Source organism: Schistocerca nitens, chromosome 4, assembly GCF_023898315.1.
Source record: "Schistocerca nitens isolate TAMUIC-IGC-003100 chromosome 4, iqSchNite1.1, whole genome shotgun sequence".
Lineage (NCBI taxonomy): Eukaryota > Metazoa > Arthropoda > Insecta > Orthoptera > Acrididae > Schistocerca > Schistocerca nitens.
Genome location: NC_064617.1, coordinates 800,464,407 through 800,486,905, shown reverse-complemented (window position 1 = coordinate 800,486,905; position 22,499 = coordinate 800,464,407). Strand labels below are relative to the sequence as shown.

The window sequence follows — 22,499 nt, the reverse complement described above, 5'->3', positions numbered from 1 at the left end:
TTGTAGATACTCAGTGGTACTTGCTACGCATGTGAAGCCAAAGTGGGTCACTAGTTATAAAATAAAATAAACACCTGAAGATAATACATTAAGTGCTGAAATATGTATGAATGAAAGAAAAATAAATTAATTGTGTCTTGCATGATGTAGAAACTCTCTTCACTTTAATAGCAACTACTACTAAAAATTAGCGAGTTTTCTAGACTCTTGAATTAAAGAGTTCTGTAGCTGCATTATGAGTAATAATGCTGAGTGCAAATAGGTTTTTACTGTTACACAAGGAAATAACTGACATTATTTGAAAAATATGAATGTCATCATAACTATTAAATTAGCAATAGGAGATAAATTTAGTAACTTTCTGCTGATTTTACTAATTTAAATGTAGCTTCTATAACTTCAAACAGTACATAACAGTGTAGTGATAGTTTACTGTTAACATGTTTAGTTAATAACAACTACTTCTCTGTTGTTCATGTATATCTAAGCAAGTCTAGATCATTAAAATTCTCTATCATGATGGGATCTAGAGATTACACTGAATTGGTGACTGAATAAATGAGTTTCATATTATAATGAGCTACTGGAAGCTTGATTCATTGAATATACAAATAACTAACTGAAGACCTGAGACCACTTGGATTTCTCCATTATTGTAGTACTCACCCGAACACAAGTCAACTTCTTTACAAGCATAAACTTATGCTGATGTTTCAAGTTCATCCAATACTGAAGAAAAGCTAGGAAGGCAGGGAATATTTTAACAAATAATTACACACAGTGGTTTGTTTGGGCACTGATTCATGCATCAGCACAGCATGCACATAGGAGTGAGATATTTATAAAAGATCAAGCTTGTGACTGACTCTCATGGTGCATCACTAATGATTCACTACATTGCTGATTAATTCTTTCAATAATCATCATCGTGTCTTCACATCTCATTTATTTCCTGAATCTGTTTTGCACCCTGTTCAATAAGGATTATGTTTTATTTTTCTTTATTTTAGATGAATCACTAGTTATACATAATTCACAGTTTCAACGCAACAGACATTCTGTATTTGGTCACAAATACTGCAGTAAATATAATCAGTCTCAGAGAATATTAACACAGCTGTGCAGTGTCATGTCTTAATGAAAATATATACATATAATATAAAGTATAAAAAATAAATACACCATGGACAACAGCATGCACAAAGAGTTACATTTTGCATACTTTGCCAGTACATAACATATACAAGCAACAACTGGTTTTAACTACTGCTAGCTTTTACTTACAAGAAAATTCAACAAACTACTTTCAATCTGTTTCATTCCTTTTTGGCATAGTCAGAGATTCAGTTCATCCACAGTTAAGAAGAAAACCAGTTTAGAGTAAACAACAACATCCTTCCTGTTTTCTTTCCTCCCTTTCACTTTGACTTCTATCACTTTTGCTACCCCTAATACAACAGTTCATTGAAAAAAACTGAAATGGATTAGTGCTTGTTGTGCTTGCATCAGTTTCTATTAACTGAGGATCACCAACCAATGGCTGCCTACTAAAAGAAGGCACATCAAGAGATTCAAGAGGAGTACTAATACTCCTTCCACTCTCCTCAGAGTTATATTTATCAGGAAACCCTTTGTCTAATAATCTAAGTGTAGCTGAACTTGTCTGCGCCTCTACTGGCAAATCTGGTTCTTTCTGTAAACTGAGGACAGAACCACAAATCTCTGATTTTGGATTATTCACAGCAACTGCATCACAAGCAACAGAAGAAAGCAGGGTTGATGGAGTACTACTCATATGCAATGCAACAGGTACTGAGACTCTGGTGCCAACAAATGAACATTTATTTCCAGTTTCTGTCTGATCAGCATAATTTTGTTTCCTATTGACAGTTTCCTTGGGAAGGTTTACTGCTTCAGAAGAAAGAATGCAATCAACATTCATAATATGTTCATGAGAATAACTAGTTTCATCATCACTAGCAACTTCCTCAAACCAGTCTTCATCAGAGGAACTATGATGACTTTGAAGGCGTACAGAATGAGAACTTGAATCAGAGATCAATCGAACACGGATTTTTGGTTGAACACTGACTGGAGCACGAGGAGTTCCCTTTCTTGACCATGAATCACTGAAGCATCTGCATTTTCGCAGTCCGTGCTCTGAAATTTGTTGAGATGATGTAGCTATGTTAGTTTCTACAAAACTCTGTCCAACATTTTCCATACTGTTTGTTGAATAACTTCTTTTGACACTATTTTTAATGACTGAAAATAAGTCACCTGTTTGTGTCAATGGTGTATAATCCATTTGCCTTAATTCAGGATGTTTTGCAGTTGCAACATGTGACAAAGCACCCTCTGCTCCTTCTTGTATTATTCTGAAGTTATCTAACTGAGTACAATGATGAACTTCCTCAGGTACAATTGAATTTGTACTTTGTGTGCAATCTGCTACAGGTTCATATATATTAGTATCAGTTTGTGTAGCATCGAATACTTTATCACAGATAAAACTTTCATTTATTTTTTTAACCACATCTAGACACACAGAGGATTCTACATTATCCAGATGTCTTTTATCCAGAGGCTCAAAGGTTTGTTCCATATATGCAGGAACTGGTGATGATGAAGGGGTGTCAACACTTTCTGGTGTATATGGCTCGTGCAAAAGGGCGGATTGAGGTAGTGCAAGAAAATGAGTGTTAGGATTTGGTTCTATCACCACGTATGTATTTGCTCTTTGGACATTGAGGTTGTGCTTGGAAGGCCAGAAATTGGAATTGCTTGAATTGGTCTCAAAAGACAAAACTGGACGTCCGAAGCATGGTGGAGATTCACATTCAGCATCACGATACGTGCAACATGAGATCATACCTGCATTTGCAATTAGATCCAACTTCAGGAAGACAGGCTGAAACAGAAGAAAAATTGTATGATGCTAGAAAGTTTGAGAATTCCACAGAAATTTTCTTGTCTAAAGCAGTAACAAAAAGCTGGATTGTTACAATTTTTTTTTTTTAATAGACACATTGCTGTACATTTTCAAAGAGAACATAATACGTAACCTCCATCAATCTTAAACTTCAGACAGTGTTTACTTTAGTACCCATTCAACAAAATAAACAAGAAATAATACAGGAATAAACCACATCACTACAAAAATTTGCACAGAAATGGAGTTTCACTGAACAGATTATAGCGTCAACAACAGTATATGTAATTGCTTGGCTCACTTGATGTATAATACTTAACCGACTGTCATTAAATTGTAAGCTTCCTTCCAATAGAGGATTGCTGAAGTTTAATATTTAATGCAATATTTAAATAATTTGTGAACTATTCCATCAGTACATGGTGAAACAGACATACTAAAAACTGGAAGACACAGCATGTATTTCACAACAATATTTATTTTATAATTTTTTATAAACTAGCTTTCAGATTTCTAGGCCCTGCTCAACAATTAAAATTAAACAGATAGTCCACAAGTTACTGCAGGAGTTCATAGCTACACGAAGATTGCTTTTTGAAAGTTCTGTGACCTTTTATGGTGGTTGTTGTTGTGGTCTTCAGTTCAAAGACTGGTTTACTGCAGCTCTCCACGCTGCTTCTCTTGTGCAAGCCTCTTCATCTCCAAGTAACTACTGCAACCTACATCCTTCTGAATCTGCTTACTGTACTCATCTCTTTGTCTCCCTCTACAAATTTTACCACCAACACTTCCCTCCAGTACTAAATTGGTGATTCCTTGATGCCTAAGTATGTGCCCTACCAACTGGTCCCTTCTTCTAGTAAGGTTGTACCACAAATTTCTCTTCTCCCCAATTCTATTCAATACCTCCTCATTAGTTACATGATCTACCCATCTAATGTTCAGCATTCTTCTGTAGCACCACATTTCAAAAGTTTCAATTCTCTTCTTGCCTACACTGTTTATCATCCATGTTTCACTTCCATGCATGGCTACACTTCATACAAATACTTTCAGAAAGACTTCCTAACACTTAAATCTATACTTGATGTTAACAAATTTCTCTTCTGCAGAAGTGCTTTGCTTGCCACAGCCAGTCTACATTTTATGTACTCTCTAATTTGACCATTGTCAGTTATTTTGCTTCCCAAATAGCATCACTTGTTTACTACTTTAAGTGTCTCATTTCCTAATCTACGAGGGCCGTTCAGAAAGTAACCTCCGGTTGATTTAAAAAAATACACCAAGTTAAATAAAAATATTTTAATATATACATCTTTGCACTATTTTTCTACATAGTCTCCATAGCGATTGAGGCACTTATCGTATCTCTTCACAAGCTTTGAAATTCCTTCTGCATAAAAATCACCCGCTTGTGCCTGGAGTCAGCCTGTGACCACATCTTTGAGCTCTTCGTCGTCATCAAACCGCTGTGACCCGAGCCATTTCTTCAAATGCATGAAGAGGTGATAATCACTTGGCGCCAGGTCTGGGCTGTAAGGTGGATGGTTGATAACGTCCCACTTGAAGGACTCAAGAAGGGCCGTTGTTCTGCAAGCAGAGTGAGGACGGGCGTTATCGTGCAACGTTTTCTCGTCCACTTTTAAATAAACGTACCCATTCACGGACAACTCCTCCACTCATAACTCTTGGTCCGTACACGGCACAAAGCTCACGATGAATAGCTGCTGCAGAATATCCTTTGGCTGTAAAAAACCTTATGACAGCACGCACTTCACATTTGGCGGGGTTTTCTATTGCAGCACACATTTCAAACTGCCACAAAAACTAAACTAGCGCAGGTACGACGTTCACTCGACCACGGCTTGATGCCGACTGACCTGTTGAGTGCGTGAACGCACAAATGGCGTCGCTACTCCCCCCACAACCCGCACTGTGACCAATCGGAAGTTACTTTCTGAACCGCCCTCGTAATACTCTCAGCACCACCTGATTTAGTTAGACTACATTCCATTATCTTTGTTGTGCTTTTGTTGATGTTCATCTTATTTCCTTCTTTCAAGACACTGTCCATTCCGTTCAATTGCTCTTCCAGGTCCTTTGCTGCCTCTGACAGAATTACAATGTCTTCAGCAAACCTCAAAGTTTTTATTTCTTCTCCATGGACTTTAATTCCCACTCTAAATTTTTCTTTTGTTTCCTTTACTGCTTGCTCAATATACAGATTGAATAACATCAGGAATAAACTACAACACTGTCTCATTCCCTTCTCAACCACTGCTTCCCTTTCATGCTCCTCGACTCTTGTAACTGCCATCTGGTTTCTGTACAAATTGTAAATAACCTTTCGCTCCCTGTATTTTACACCTGCCACCTTCAGAATTTGGAAGGAGTATTCCAGTCAGCACTGTCAAAACCTTTCCTACGTCTACAAATGCTAAAAATGTAGGTTTGCCTTTCCTTAACTTGTCTTCCAAGATAAGTGGTAGGGTCAGTATTGCTTCGCATGTTCCTACATTTCTATGGAATCCAAACTGATCTTCCTCGAGGTCAGCTTCTACCAGTTTTTCCATTCTTCTGTAAAGGATTCATGGCAGTATTCTGCAACTGTGGCTTATTAAACTGATAGTTCAGTAATTTTCACATCTGCAGCACCTGCTTTCTTTGGAATTGGAATTATTATATTCTTCTTGAAATCTGAGGGTATTTCTGTCTCACACATCTTGCTCACCAGACGGTAGAGTTTTGTCATGGCTGGCTCTGTCAAGGCCATCAATAGCTCTAATGGAATGTTGTCTACTCCGCAGGCCTTTTTTTGACTTAAGTCATTCAGTGCTTTGTCAAATTACTCACACAGTATCATATATCCCTTCTCATCTTCATCTATGTCCTCTTTTATGTCCCTAATATTGCCCTCATCTCCCGTGTATAGACCCGCTTTATACTCCTTCCACCTTTCTGATCTCTCTTCTTTGCTTCTTTGCCATCTGATCTCTTGACTTTTTCCAGAAGTCTCTTTAATTTTCCTGTAGGCACCATCTGTCTTATCCCTAGTGATATATGCTCCTACATCCTTACATTTGTCCTCTAACCATTCCTGCTTAGCCATTTTGCAATTCCTGTCGATCTCATTTTTTTAAACGTTTGTATTCCTTTTTGCCTGCTTCATTTATTGCATTTTTACATTTTCTACTTTCATCGATTAAATTCAATATATCTTGTGTTACCCAAGGATTTCTACTAGCCCTCGTCTTTTTACCAACTTGATCCTCTGCTGCCTTCACTATTTCACCTCTCAAAGCTACCCATTTTTCTTCTACTGTATTCCTTTCCCCTGTTCTTGTCAATCGTTTCCTAATGCTCCCTCTGAAACTTCCTACGACCTCTGGTTCTTTCACTTTATCCAGGTCCTATCGCCTTAAATTCCTGCCTTTTTGCAGTTTCTGCAGTTCATAACCAATAAATTGTAGTCAGAGTCCACATCTGTTCCTAAAAATGTCTTACAATTTAAAACCTGGTTCCTAAATCTCTGTCCTAGCATTAACAATCAATCTGAAACCTTCTGGTGTCTCCAGGTCTATTCCACTACACAACCTTCTTTCATGATTCTTAAGACAAGTGTTAGCTATGATTACATTATGCTCTGTGTAAAATTCTACAAGGCAGCTTCCTCTTTCATTTCTTTCCCCCAGACCACACTTACCTACTACTTTTCCTTTTCCTACTACTGAATTCTAGTCCCCCATGACTATTAAATTTTTGTCTCCCTGAACTATCTGAATAATTTCCTTTACCTCATATATTTCCTCAAACTCCTCCTCATCTGCCGAGTTAGTTAGCATATAAACTTTTACTACTGTGGTGGGTGTGGGCTTCGTGTCTGTCCTGGCTACAATAATGTGTTCACTATGCTGTCCATGTTCCAATTTCTTTAGTCATTATTAAACCTATTCCTGCATTACCCCTATTTGATTTTGTATTTTTAACCCTTTATTCACCTGACCAGACATCCTCTTCCTCCTGCCACCGAACTTCACTAATTCCCACTATATCTAACTTTAACCTTTCTATTTCCCTTTTTAAATTTTCTAACCTGCCTACCCGATTATAGGATCTGACATTCCACGCTCTAATCTGTGGAACGCCAATTTTGGTTCTCTTGATAACGACGTCCTCCTGAGTAGTCCCCACCCGAAGATCAGAATGCAGAACTATTTTACTTCCGGAATATGCCCTTGGAAAAAATTTATGGCTGTAGTTTCCCCTTGTTTTCAGCTGTCCGCAATATCCAAGGCTGTTTTGATTGGTATTACACAGTCAGATCAGTTAATCATCCAGACTGTTGCCCCTGCAACTACTGAAAGTCTGTTGCTTATCTTCAAGAACCATGTGTTTGTCTGGCCTCTCAACAGATACCCCTCTATTGCAGTTGCACCTATGGTATGACTATATACCTATACGAAAAACACAAGAATATTAAAATATACAAATAAGCTATGAGAAAATAAGCCTTGCATTACATTATTCTTAAAGAATGAAAGTATAAAAATGCACAGGTCAAAGCAGTACGCATGTGAGCACTGGTATAGACTACCGTATTATATGGATAAAATAACTGGTGAATGTGATGAACAGATAAAACACCGACGAGGCAAGGAAGGAGGCACAGAGGAGGTAGCAGACAGTGGAAGGTGGGTAGGGAACAATTATACTATTTACAACAAGTGTATTATCTAATTGTGAGAAAAAACTGGCTACAGCTACTTTAACATGAGTGAGTAATGAAACTCTATTTGATCATTAAGAATTAAGGCAGGATTCTGTGTTTACTGATACCCAGAATTTCAATTAATGTTGGTTTACTACCTTTATTTGCTCTTTGAAGAAAAGGTCACACATCTTGCAAAACAATATTTGCACAACTATAAACTCTCACAGATGTTGTGTGGACTGTTAGTTTCCTTTAAGTTATTTGAAGATGGCACAGAAAGCCAAGAGCTGGTTCGCAACAAACTATACAATAATCATTATTGTGAAACATCAATACTGTGTGTTCCAGTTTTTAAATAAAAGAACTATCTGCATCATTATATCCTATTCATATGTGAATGTTATAGCAGTGGGATGGTTACTCTGTAACTTAGATTTCCAGTAAACTAATTCAAAAACTGCATAAATTTATAGCAGAAAGTTAACAATGAATACCTTCATTAATGATATTATTAGAAAGAAAGGGAAATTTTGTACTGTTAATTAAATGCTAAATGCCAGATATAAAAGTTCTCAGGGTTTCAAGAACTTAAAGATTCTGCTTCCAAAGTATGATGATGCTATACCAGGAATAACAAGCAGCACCTTCGCATTCATTCTAAAGATTTTCATCAAAATATGGAAAAGATTGTGTTTTGGAATATGGCACATTTGTGAGCAGGCAAATGTTGACTGATTTGTTATTGCTATGAATGAAGTTTGTCTCCAGAAGAATACGTAATTTGATAAACTCCTCCATGCGGTTTGTCCACTGTTCATGAAGTAAAATCTGAAATCTTTCCAAGTTCTAATTATGGCAGACTATTCAAGCAAGAGTAGTTGAGCAAGTGTATTGTAGATTTCCAGCATGTTATGTTTGCTAAGGCAAACAGTGTCCAAGCTGATAAGTGAAAACTAATGGTATATGAAATCAATCTCGTGATCGATGTCACTGAATAATAAAGACCAACAGTGTTGATACAATGCATGTGATTTCGGAATATAGCATTTGAAACAACCTGTTTTAGCACAGCTTCACAAATATAATTTTTGTAAGGAGAATTTCTGATTTTTCATCATGAGTACACACACACTTACATGTTACAAGTGTAATAATTAAACAGTGGCAGAAATTACACAATTTGAAAGTGAACATGGTTCTCCAGGGCTGCAGACTGTGTGAAAAGGAGATGGATATTTTTATATATAGATTTTTTACAAAAAGAGAATTAGTTATCAATTAACCCATCATGTTTAAATCCTTTAACTTCTTCCTTCACAGAATCTAATATTTGGACACACTTATTTCTATTGCTATGAGTAGTTATGATGATATGGCTTTTCTTCTCTGAGATGCTTTATCAGAGAGCCACATTCACCAAATGTCTCTTTCATCACACTGTTACTTTCCTCTGTGTCAGCGAGTGAGTTCCTTTTTACTCTGTAGCATACTCTACATAACCTTCACTATAGTGCAGCCATAACTCCCAATCACAAATACAGTGCCACTGCAGTAGATGTTGAATGGGCTATACACATAGCAATGCTTTATGTAGCTCATTTAAGAAACACAATGGAATCCTAGATGCAATTGAAACACACTTCGATTCTGTTGATGTCATATTTTTCTCATCTGCTATACTGGTATACAAATGCAAACAACTAATCTTCATTACTATTTATTGCTATAGTTCATTATATGCACAGCTTCTTACAGAACTGAAGCATATCTTAATACTCTAGGTTCACAGCGAATGGTTGAAATTCCACCATAAAATATATTTCTCTATTTTACTGACATGGTGAACTACATTCATAAAAGTAAATGACAGCTTAGACAAAATATGGATCTCTCTTTATAATCTTGGTGAGAGGTAAGCCACTTATTCTGCTGTGAGACATTCATTCCACCTGAAATGAGACACTAAAAGAGAAAGGGGTGGGGAGTTAATTTAGAAACAGGTATTTTACTTAATAAGACTGTGTGAGAGAACTATAGTTCTATACTGCTGTTCACAATTCAATACCTTAAATGTGACAAATAAATCTGAATTGCGTCTATTACTGTGTGCACATTTCAAAGACTGTCAGTAAGGTAACTGGTGGGAGTTACAGGATCAAGGGAAGTCTAATGAAATGGACTGCTTTCTGATCACTGCCAACTTTATCTGGCAGACGAAAAAGTGTTTATTGTGTTTACAGCTGCGATAGCTAAAGTGAGATGCGTAATTAAAGATTAATGAAATACTGTATATAACTGAGTCCAAAAAATCTTATTAAGTGACTTTCCTTCTCATCCCATCCATTAAGTCTATCCTGGCCTGCGGTTCTGGGTGACTTTTCCTAACTCTACCCCTCTTCCTAAACCCTTACAGTCCTTTTCCTTCAACTCTCTTCCTTCCCCTTCAATCTTCTGCCAGAAGGAGAAGCCACTGGCTATGAAAGCCTGCATATTTAAAATCTTTTTTTATTTGTGTGTTCACCTGCTGCCACTTGGCGAGTACATTTTTTTATCTATCCAATTATATTATTTAATGACTTACCGGATGTGTTAACAACATTGACTCATTAAGAAGAAATTGCAACATTCATTCAGTGAACACAAGATAGAAGAAATTGCAACATTCATTCAGTGAACACAAGATAGAAGAAAGGATGTGCACTTGCATGACAATTCTTTAAGCATTGTACATGTGTGCACTATTCAGCAGGTTTCATTTTCAATAAGCTTCCAGCAGAACCAGAAATAATAATAAACTAGTGCCTGTATGATAAACCCCACATAATCAAATCCAAATTGAAAGGTTTCCTTCGGCACACTACTTTTACTCTGTACAGGAGTTCCCCACAGTAGTTGAAAACTTTTCTATGTGATCATATATTCTGTTTTTGGTGTTTTCTTTAATTCTTTGTTTATAAACTTTCTAATCGGCATTCTGTAAACTACGTACTGACTCTTTCCATGACCAAGAAGCTGTGACTCCCACAGAGACTGATAAGTAAACAGATAATAAACAAATACAAAAATATAGTATTGTCTGACAGCTCAACTTGGTAATGGTTTGAAAGAAGTCTATTCTGATCAACATCATTCAATTTCTACCGATTCAGTTATTTCCTATGGCCATCTTTTTGAGTCTTCTTAAGGCATGTATACAGTAGATTGAACATATGTTGTTCATTAATTCATAATTAATTTTCATTATATCTCATTACAATTGTACACTGGACATTTCAACATAATTCTTGAAAATTAAAAAAACTACACTAGTTTATCACTACCAGATGCAGGTATATAAAATATGGATCTCTGTTCTGTTCTGATATGAGAATGACTGTTTTATTGTTTTATGTGGGGATTACACTATGAAATAATTTTTTGTTAAATGTGAAGTTCTATTAATATCTGAAGACAAAGAGACATTGCACAGAATAAAATACACATCTGTAGTCTTTTTATTAATACAGTAACTCAACAACACAAAAATAGGAACCTAGTGCATGACACTGTAATTGTGAATACCTGAAGATTCTCTATAGTCCACAAATGTTGGAAGTGCAGATAACAAACACTGGAATTTCCTGCACATAACAGCAACTTAGGGAATCTTTCATTTCAAGACAAATTGTATTTTTTACATAATATGATTTGCTAAACAACTCATTAGCTTCCAAAATGAAGTTAAATGATGTTTTACCACACACACACACACACACACACACACACACACACACACACACACACACACACACACACACCTCCTGGAGTTTTACACCTTCTCCACTTTTTATGATTCCTCCCATGTGTAAATGTGGGTGAAGTAAGACTTAACGAAAATAAAGGAATGGGGAAACACTTCTTGATTGAAAGACAGTCACTTCTAGGAAGCCAGAGGTCCACCGAGTGAACATTTTATTCAACAAATTATAGTGGAAGAAATGAGCATGACTGAACAGCATGATAGGCCTAATTCAGTTATCCCAATATTCCCATCAATCTATAACTTCCATCTACCCGGAAATGCAAATTTAATGTAAATATAGGCTGGTAATATAAGTACACTACACTCAGAACAGTGTCACATTGCAAAGTAATTACACAGGAGAGAGAGAGAGAGAGAGAGAGAGAGAGAGAGAGAGAATAATTACTGTTACTCTACTTTTATTAATAAACAGTCACACTAATAACTGTTAAGTTGTTCACTGTGAAAATGCAGAAACACATGTAAAAGTTGTGGTGTATTAGCAGCAAATCAAAAAGCAGCATGCATGCAGCTAACTGAAGTAGTCTGAGACAGCTACACAACAGGCTGATGCTTGAATAATAGTGTAGATGGCTTTTTTTTTGCACATTTACAGATGAACCAGTTACTGGTACTCTACAGAATGTGATTTTTCATTAAGTTAACACGATTTTCATAAGTTAAGCCACGCGGTGTAGCCATGCCATATGAGGCACCTTGCCACAGATGAAATCTTCTCAGGTTATCAGCCGAGTAGTGGCGTCGTCTTGTCGCAACGTTTCAATGAGTTTCGTACCCATCATCTTCTCTGGTGAAGTGTCGGGATGCTGTGTTCTGCATATTTATATAGCTGCTGTCTGTCGTCTGCTTCTGTAGGCCGGCCAATCAAGTTCCTCCGGAAGGGGGTACTGCGTCGGTGGTGGTGGTGGTGGTGGTGGTGGTGGTGGGGGAGGGGGGCGGGGGAGGGGGGCGGGGGAGGGCAGACCGGCGTCGAGACCCGTGGGCTATCCAATTTGTCAGCGGACGCCGCTGCCTTCAGATTGGAGCATTCCTGACATATTTTATCAATTGTGGGTTCCACGCTGCACTGAGCTGAAAACCGCTATGCCTGTTTACTAAATTGTAGCGGACAGCAGCTATACAGATATGCAGAACACAGCATCCCGACACTTAAGATGATGGGTACATTGCAACAAGATGACACCACAACTCTGCTGATAACCCGAGAAGAAGTCATCAGTGGAATACGCCAAGAAAGACTGCAATCGCATATGCCTTGCCACAGTTCGTGCGGCTCCTCTCATTGGAGGTTCCAGTCCTCCCTCGTGTGTGTGTGTGTGTGTGTGTGTGTGTGTGTGTGTGTGTGTGTGTGTCGTCATTAGTGTTGATTAGTTTAAGTTAGATTAAGCAATGTGTAAGCCTAGGGACCAATGACTTCAGCAGTTTGGTCCCATACAAACTTACCACAAATTTCCAAAAAATTAAGTTCATCTAGCCGACTCAATTAAGGTTTTAAGGTAATCATTTTATTAAGCCACGTACTCACTACTGCAAAACTGTGTTCCTATTGATCATTGTTGCTGCCAAACTTACTTTAATAAAGGCTACAATGTATTATAATATTTAACAGAACTGTACATTTTAACGATGTCAGATTACATTAATTCTCCTTTTATTTACTGTTTTCTCACAAAGAATCAAAGAGTGAGGGAATCCCCAACAATTCTACAAATAAAATTTGATTAATATTTATATTTTAGTGGAAGTTATAATTATGAAACACTGTTACCTTGTAACACATTCCATGTTCCCTGAAACTGATTTTTATAATGACAAACACACAGGAATGTAAGTGAACGAATGCAATGAGTGTGCTGAGAGCTTCTTTAACTTAAGAACTAAAAGATGCCTTAAAAAAATTAAAATAAAAAAAATAAATAAAAAATAAAAAAAACTGGCTGGGCAGATAACTTTATGCACATGTATAGTGCGAACTACTGTAATGTCATACTCATTACCACAAAGATGTTTTACTTTGATGGGGATAGAGTCAGAGTATGCAAGTCACAGGACTGGGGTATTGTTTAGTTGTTTTGGTAGTAGAAAGAAAGAAAACAGCATCAAAGATGACTATAATCGCAGGGTTATATAATAAAAATCAACTATTTGAGATAAAATGAAGCAACACTAATAATCATTTTTCATCTCACGTGGATTAAAATGAGGCATACAGTGTGAAACTAAAGTTCTATTCCATGAAGCTTACTTCTGTACTTAAGATTAGAGTTACAATGCATTACATTTGTCACAGAGCTGCAGACCTACTCCATTGTTAATTAGATCTCATTCAAGAATAGCAATGCTTATGGCAGTGCAGGTGGAACTACAGCAGACATACAATTGAAGGCAAGGTTGTGACAAAATGAGAGAAACAACACACGGAATAAAGAAATAACAGCAACAAAAACATGGCAAAAAAACCATCCAAGCAACTGTAACTTGAGGTACAAGACAAGAACAGTATGTATTACTGTGCAGCAGAAAAATGGGTGAGTGGAGAATATTTGAAAATGTTTGTGACGAAGATACAAGCCTATTAGGTAACAAGGGTGTCAACTATTAAAATGATACTGGAAAATGCAGGATGAAATACAAACAACAGAATGCAGAATGAAAAAAAAGAGAGGTTCTCCTGTGTAATGGAGGCATTAAACAGTGGAAACTTACAGAAACATGAACTTTAACTATGTTTTATTTGTGTGTGTGTGTGTGTGTGTGTGTGTGAGAGAGAGAGAGAGAGAGAGAGAGAGAGAGAGAGAGAAAGAGAGAGAGAGAGAGGGGGGGGGGGGGGAGGTAGGGCGATTTTTAGGTCGTGTGTATCTGATCAAATCCCTGGCAGAGCATGTGGCAGCACTGTTGTTGTTGTTGTTGTTGTTGTGGTCGTCTTCAGTCCTGAGACTGGTTTGATGCAGCTCTCCATGCTACTCTATCCTGTGAAAGCTGCTTCATCTCCCAGTACGTACTGCAGCCTACATCCTTCTGAATCTGCTTAGTGTATTCATCTCTTGGTCTCCCTCTACGATTTTTACCCTCCACGCGGCCCTCCAATACTAAATTGGTGATCCCTTGATGCCTCAGGACATGTCCTACCAACTGATCCCTTCTTCTAGTCAAGTTGTGCCACAAATGTCTCTTCTCCCCAATTCTATTCAATACCTTCTCATTAGTTATGTGATCTACCCATCTAATCTTCAGCATTCTTCTGTAGCACCACATTTCGAAAGTTTCTATTCTCTTCTTGTCCACACTAGTTACCGTCCATGTTTCACTTCCATACATGGCTACACTCCATACAAATACTTTCAGAAACGAATTCCTGACACTTAAATCTATACTCGATGTTAACAAATTTCTCTTCTTCAGAAACACTTTCCTTGCCATTGCCAGTCTACATTTTATATCTCCTCTACTCCGACCATCCTCAGTTATTTTTCTCCCCATATAGCAAAACTCCTTTATTACTTTAAGTGTCTCATTTCCTAATCTAATTCCCTCAGCATCACCCGAGTTAACTCGACTACATTCCATTATCCTTGTTTTGCTTTTGTTGATGTTCATCTTATATCCTCCTTTCAAGACACTGTCCATTCCGTTCAACTGCTCTTCCAAGTCCCTTGCTGCCTCTGCAGAATTACAATGTCATTGGCGAATCTCAAAGTTTTTATTTCTTCTCCATAGATTTTAATACCTACTCCGGATTTTTCTTTTGTTTCCATTACTGCTTGCTCAATATACGTATTGAATAACATTGGGGAGAGGCTACAACCCTGTCTCACTCCCTTTCCAACCACTGCTTCCCTTTCGTGCCCCTCGACTCATATAACTGCCAGCTGGTTTCTGTACAAATTGTAAATAGCCTTTCACTCCCTGTATTTTACCCCTGTCACCTTCAGAATTTGAAAGAGAGTATTCCAGTCAACATTGTCAAAAGCTTTCTCTAAGTCTACAAATGCTAAAAACGTAGGTTTGCCTTTCCTTAATCTTTCTTCTAAGATAAGTTGTAGGGTCAGTATTGCCTCAAGTGTTCCAACATTTCTACGGAATCCAAACTCATCTTCCCCGAGATCGGCTTCTACCAGTTTTTCCATTTGTCTGTAAAGAATTCGTGTTAGTATTTTGCAGCCGTGATTTATTAAACTGATAGTTCGGTAATTTTCACATCTGTCAACACCTGCTTTCTTTGGGATTGGAATTATTATATTCTTCTTGAAGTCTGAAGGTATTTCGCCTGTCTCATATTTTGCTCACCAGATGGTAGAGTTTTGTCAAGACTGGCTCTCCCAAAGCTGTCAGTAGTACTAATGGAATGTTGTCTACTCCTTGTTTCGACTTAGGTCTTTCAGTGCTCTGTCGTTCCTAAATCTCTGTCTTACCATTATATAATCTATCTGAAACCTGTCAGTATCCTCAGGCTTCTTCCAAGTGTACAACCTTCTTTTATGATTCTTGAACCAAGTGTTAGCTATGATTAAGTTATGCTCTGTGAAAAATTTCTACCAGGCTGCTTCCTCTTTCATTTCTTCCCCCCAATCCATATTCACCTACAACGTTTCCTTCTCTTCCTTTTCCTACTATCGAATTCCAGTCACCCATGACTATTAAATTTTCGTCTCCCTTCACTATCTGAATAATTTCTTTCGTCTCATCATACATTTCTTCAATTTATATGTCATCTGCAGAGCTAGTTGGCATATAAACATGTAGTACTGTAGTAGGCGTGGGCTTCGTGTCTATCTTGGCCACAATAAGTCATTCACTATGCTGTTTGTAGTAGCTTACCCGCACTCCTATTTTTTTATTCACTATGCTGTTTGTAGTAGCTTACCCACACTCCTATTTTTTTATTCATTATTAAACCTAGTCCTGCATTACCCCTATTTGATTTTGTATTTACAATCCTGTATTCGCCTGACCAAAAGTCTTGTTCCTCCTGCCACCGAACTTCGCTAATTCCCACTATATCTAACTTTAACCTACCCATTTCCCTTTTTAAATTTTCTAACCTACCTGCCCAATTAAGGGATCTGACATTCCACGCTCCGATTCCTAGAACACCAGTTTTCTTTCTCCTGATAACGACATCCTCTTGGGTAGTCCCTGCCCGGAGTTCTGAATGGGGGACTATTTTACCTCTGGAATATTTTACCCAAGAGGACACCATCATCATTTAACCATACAGTAAAGCTGCATGCCCCAGGGAAAAATTACAGCTGTAGTTTCCCCTTGCTTTCAGCCGTACGCAGTACCAGCACAGCAAGGCCGTTTTGGTTAGTGTTACAAGGCCAGATCAGTCAATCATCCAGACTGTTGCCCCCTGCAACTACTGAAAAGGCTACTGCCCCTCTTCAGGAATCACACGTTTTTCTGGCCTCTCAACAGATACCCCTCCTTTGTGGTTGCACCTACGGTACGGCTATCTGTATCGCTGCGGCATGCAAGCCTCCCCACCAACGGCAAGATCCATGGTTTATGGAAGGGGGGGCAGCACTGTTATGAGTCAAGTAATATTGGATGAGACGGTACTGTTATCTGGAACCTTCTGGAATAAATGTGAAATCGAATGAAAAGTTTGGAATAAAAAGAAGATAGAGTATTTGCCCACAGACCACGCTGTTAGATATTTATATCTATAATGCTCCTAATGAGAGATTAACAGCATCCAAGTCGGTAAAATAGTTAAGTGGAGAAGATTCCATTCACCGACAGTGTTTTATCTTTCCATATTGCTATGGAAACAAACATAAGTGATCATTGATAACAAGATATGAAATGTTTTGACTGTAGGAGGAGATGATAAAAACATTTTGGTGTAGTTTATTTATGAACTTACTGGTGAAAAAGGAAAGAATGGAATGAGCTAAGGACTACACCCTGTGACGTACATTGCATAATTGAATCAAATTGGAAATATAACATTTTGGGAGAAGATGATGCATTCTTCCACATGGAAACATTTAGACTAGCATGTGTGAATGTCATGAAGATAATTGTTCCAATTTTCATGATATATCATTGCTCTTGGCATGCCATTAGCATTTTCCTCTTTCTTCACTAGAAAAATATTCCATATGTCTTCTTTTACACCTTCAGTTCTTTTCTTTTTATTTCTTAAAATATTAAATCATATTTTCTCCAAAATTATTACTATATTTTACAGACTATAAGACACAATTTTCTCTTCGAAAAATTGCCTCAAAAATTCAGGAGCATCTTATACTCAAAATTAATATAAAAATATCCATTGTTTGATTTAAAATGGCCATATATTCGATGCCACGGGAAACCTATAGCTATCTGGCAGTAATGGATTCAACTGGCCGCAGCAGTCACCAGTGCAATGTGCACGAGTTGTCTGGATTCACAAGCTTGCTAACACTGTCTCCCTCCTGCCCTGCCATCACAAACCCAGAACACTGTTGAGCCTATGATGCCTCACTGCAGTCTACAGTGCCAGTGAACTTCAATTGAAAGTGATCAGTGTTATCGGCAACAGTTTGTATTTTTTTGTTAGTAGCTAGTTTCATAATGGAAAGAAAATAAAATGTAGCAGCTGAGCAGCATTTTGAACCTCCACCAACAATAAATAAATAAATTTGCAATAGACGAGCTAGTACAGAAGAACTGAAAAAATGAGGAAGGCTAAATGTGCAAATAGAGGACTGAAAACAAAATGGTCAAAATTAGAAGATGACATCCTGAAATAGATTCCATGACACCATCAAAATGGCGTTGGAATTAATACAAAAATGATTCAGATAAGCTAGCACTACAGTGGAACTTAACAGACTAAGGGTGGAGTTGGTTGGTGTTACAGTTTATGAAATCTCATCTACTTAGCGTGTGAACCAAAACAAAAATATTCAGAAAATGTCACAAGAGTAAGAAAATATTATCTTTCCATCACTTTATTATTCAACATCGAAAGTAAAACAGTGTGGAACTAAGCCAAATAGTGAATATGTACAAAACTCCTCTGACATTTGATGTGCTGAGTAACAGAACTGTTGCCATGAAAGGTGCTAAAACTGTAACTACAAAAACAAGTGGACATGAAAAAAATGCACTACACTGTTGTCCTTTCATGTTGTGCTGACTGTACTAAACTTAATCCAATGATCATTTTCAAGTGCATAACAGTGCCAAAACCTTCTGAAATACCGCCAAGTGGTGGTGTTCATGTACGTGACAAGGTTTGGATGGATGAGGTTGGTACAAAATTATGAACTAACAGAGTGCGGGTGAGAAGGTAAGGTGCTTTATTGAAGAAGAGTTCTCTTCTTGTGCTAGATAAGTTTAGTTGTCATTGAAAAATTTTGCAAAAGAGAAATTGAGACGGGGGAAATACAGAGCTTGCTGTTATTCTGGGAGGACTTACTTCACAATTGCAACCTCTAGCCGTGTCGATAAATAAACTATTTGAAGTGTGTATGAGAGAGGAATGGAGCAAATGGATGATGGATTTCGCACTGAAGGGAGCTTTACAATAACCTACAATGAAACAGGTGTGTCAGTGGATAAAAAAATCATTGTCTACAGTGAGAGAAGACATTATTATTAAATCTTTCAAGAAGTGCAAGCTCTCGGTGGCAGTGAAGACCATCATAGAGATGAAGAGGATAACAATGACAAATGAACAGGAGACGAAAAAAGAAGAGGAAAAGTTCAGATGACTATTTTCAGGGATTTTAAAGGTCACTTTGGTTTTATAAACCAAGATTTTTTTAGTCTGGCTTTGCAATCCAATAATATCAATGGTAAAAATGTTATTTTTTAAAAATGTTTAAAAATTACGGTGCATCTTATAGTCTGTAAAATACGATATCTCTCAATGCACATTATCTCCCCCATTTCTATTCTTTTCCCTTGTTTCTGTTCTACTTCTTATCACATACACTTTATTGCCACAAACTTTTCCCTAAATTGTCATAATTTCTACTACTGTAGATCACCACTTTAGGTAGTGCAGTAACATGTAAAAATGACTATATGTCTACCACACCACATGAGAAACAAAATAAATAAATTAGTTAAGTAAATGTTCAACTCTATCCATTGCATTCTTTGCATCACTTACATTTTCATCTGTGGATGGGGTTAGTATTTCTTAACATTGTGTAGCATTGATGATTTACAAGTTTTTGGGTTTTCAGCTAAGTTGTTATGTTTACACAATATTTCAATAACTTTGCTAGTTGTCTTGAACAGTGTGTTCATGATTTGTTCATTCTTTTCTTTCAAGTTGCACAGAATATATACAGCAGTAGTTAAATGGAAAAAAAAATCATTTGTATTACTAAAAAAAGTCAAAGTAAACACACATTAAAAATTTCTGCTATGGTGTTGATGTGCCACATGATACACTGCTAAATACAAGTATTATTAAATTATGCTGTGAAACTGTGATGTGATATTACTACATACATGCTCCACATCTGTTGCATGCATAATAAAATACAAAAAGCAAATAGGACAATGGTAATATGTTTGTGGCAGACATCATTCAAATTGATGATTTACAAGTTTTTGAGTTCTCAGCCCAGTAGTTATGTTATGTTTACACATATTTCAATAACTCTGCTAGCTGTCTTGATCAGGTGCCAAGAGGAGGTTTTGCTGCTCATCGTTCACACTCTGAACTATACACTCCCCTCTCATCACCTTAGTGGTTGCTGCCCAGTGGTGTTAGATGATACAGGTCGTCTTATGCTCAAAGCCAACAGAAATGTTGTGCCGAAACATAAAAAAGTTATAAGCAAAGATAGTGTGGTAAGATAATACTCTGAACCAAAAAAGAAAAAATGTCTTAACTGGCACTTGTCTATGAGCAGACAGATATGGTGTGACTTAAACAAACTGAGAGTTGGATCCCATTCTTTACGTAGGCTATAGCATCTGTCCCTGCTAATTAAATTAGCTACCTCTTTAATTTCAATCCTTTCATTGATTAAATCATGCCAGAAATTTGTCACCTGATACACAACACCGATATCTTTTTACTTCATTTCATACTAACAGGTGAGGCAGTGTTCAGCGACAGCTGATTTAGTTGGGTGCTTAACTCAGGTGCAATATTTATGTTCTTTACATGTTTGTCTCACAGTTCTTTCAGTTTAAAAACATCTGACATCTCACTTTCACAACGTATGTGTCAGACATGTTTTTTTGAGGGGGGGGGGGAGTAGTTCTAGCTTATTTTTCACACAACACCATAGACTTTTTAATTCTGTTGGAAGGATTGATATGCATAAGAATATACATCAGAATAAAAATAAAAGTGTGTCATCTGTTGGCATGAAATGAAATATGAAGATACCAGAATTGTAGCACAGGCAAAAAATTTCTATGGTAGAACCACAAGTGAGCCAACTGAAATTAGAGAGGCAGATAATTTAAACAGCTTTTGCTTAACTAAGTATCAGATGTGACATTCATTTTGCTTGAATCGCGTCAGAAAACAGTTCAATGCATTCACTATCTTTGTTCTTGTATAATGTATTTTGGTAAAGGATGTGGCCTTATAGCACTCTCCTTCTTTTAGCTTTTTATGTTTTAGCATAGCCTTTCTGTTGGTTTTGCCTGGCAACAATCACCAGAGCAGTGCACAGTGTGTACCATTCCAAGTTTGGCTAGAGACTGAACAGCGAGTAACAAAATGTGTTCAACACCTGACAAAGGCAGCTAGGGAAGTTGTTGAAATATCATTTGCTGATAAAATGATAACTTGGCTGCAAAACTACAACTTAGAAAACACCAATTTTGACAAGAAATCCTGATGGATCATGTAATTCAAATTACTCTTTTTTTCATGTTATGATACAGAGGGAATATGATGAGACTATTCAGATCTATGCACTACGTACTAATACACAATTGTCTGCAATTCTCGAAATTTCATCACTCTATTTCATAATTAATGTTCCTGTCAGCTACTTTTAGGGAAGTAGTCACACATTTTAGTAAGAGATAATTGTAAAAAATTTGTAGAATCACTGTTCCAAATTTTTTGCTTTTGTGCCACTCTCTGAGAAATGACTCCTTTCATAATCTAGAAAGAGTTTATCTCTCAATTCTCAGTGGTTCTCTGTATAGTTGACATATTCTGCAGGAATAGACAGTACCCAACTTGAGATGTGATGATGAGATTACATCTCAAAAATTAAACAAAAGATGTCAATACCTTACAGCAGAAATACTTCATTATTAAGATCATGGTAAGTAAAGCCAAAGACTTTCAAATAACTATCTGCAAAATGAATACAGCAGAAGCTCCTAAAAAGATGAAAATCAAGCGAGTAGTAGTAGTAATACTAATAAATAATACAACTTGGACAGGATCGTTGGGATTTCTAACTGTACCGTCTATATCACACACGCCATGCAGCTGTGTGGAGAAACCTAGATAAAAACTAAAAGCCAGTGCTAATGAAATCCAATTTATTTGATACCTGTTTCCTTATATTAAGACAAATGACAGGTATACTGGCTGCGTGTCACAATAAAAAAAATAAGAAAATGAGACAAATAATAATTAAAAAACACAATTTTATTAACAGTGCACACTGGTGTTGCTCTCAGGGATAATTTTATAAAATGGAACAATGATGACAGGTTTCTCTAGCAAAAAGGTAATTTTTTAGATTATATTTCTGCAGCAAGATCTAATTGCAAATCACCTGCAAGGCTATTCTCCAGCTCAGCTTCCAACATTATTGGCAAATTAAAAGAGTAAATAGTACAATATATAGATTACTTCAAATTACACAAATATATATACATATCAAACATTTTTCTGAAGCGTATTTTTATTCTTAATATCGTAAGTTCTAAAAACAAATCAAATGGCTGTTAAAAATCAAAGACTTCAATGATATCAATAGAAAAATGGTAACACTGCATCTTGGGCTCAGTACAAGACTTTTCTTCCTTGGGAAGTACGGAGAAACCACTAACATATGCCACAGACAAAGAATAATATTCTGAAATTTGGACTTTGAAGAAAACACAAGGAGTAGAAT

General features: G+C 37.0%; 1 protein-coding gene across 5 annotated transcripts in view; it reads right to left on the bottom strand.

The window, feature by feature from the left end:
• LOC126253204 (inositol polyphosphate-5-phosphatase A) overlaps nucleotides 1-22,499 on the bottom strand; it is a 373,218-nt gene that overhangs the window by 67,249 nt on the left and 283,470 nt on the right. For 2 of the 5 annotated variants that reach the window (XM_049954376.1, XM_049954377.1), the window contains one exon: nucleotides 644-2,911. In XM_049954376.1, the coding sequence (XP_049810333.1) occupies nucleotides 1,376-2,911 (1,536 nt within the window). In that variant the 3' untranslated portion in view covers nucleotides 644-1,375. Of the gene's footprint in view, nucleotides 1-643; nucleotides 2,912-21,929; nucleotides 21,968-22,499 lie in introns of those variants that run through there. The other 3 variants (XM_049954380.1, XM_049954378.1, XM_049954379.1) reach the window with 3 other exon arrangements.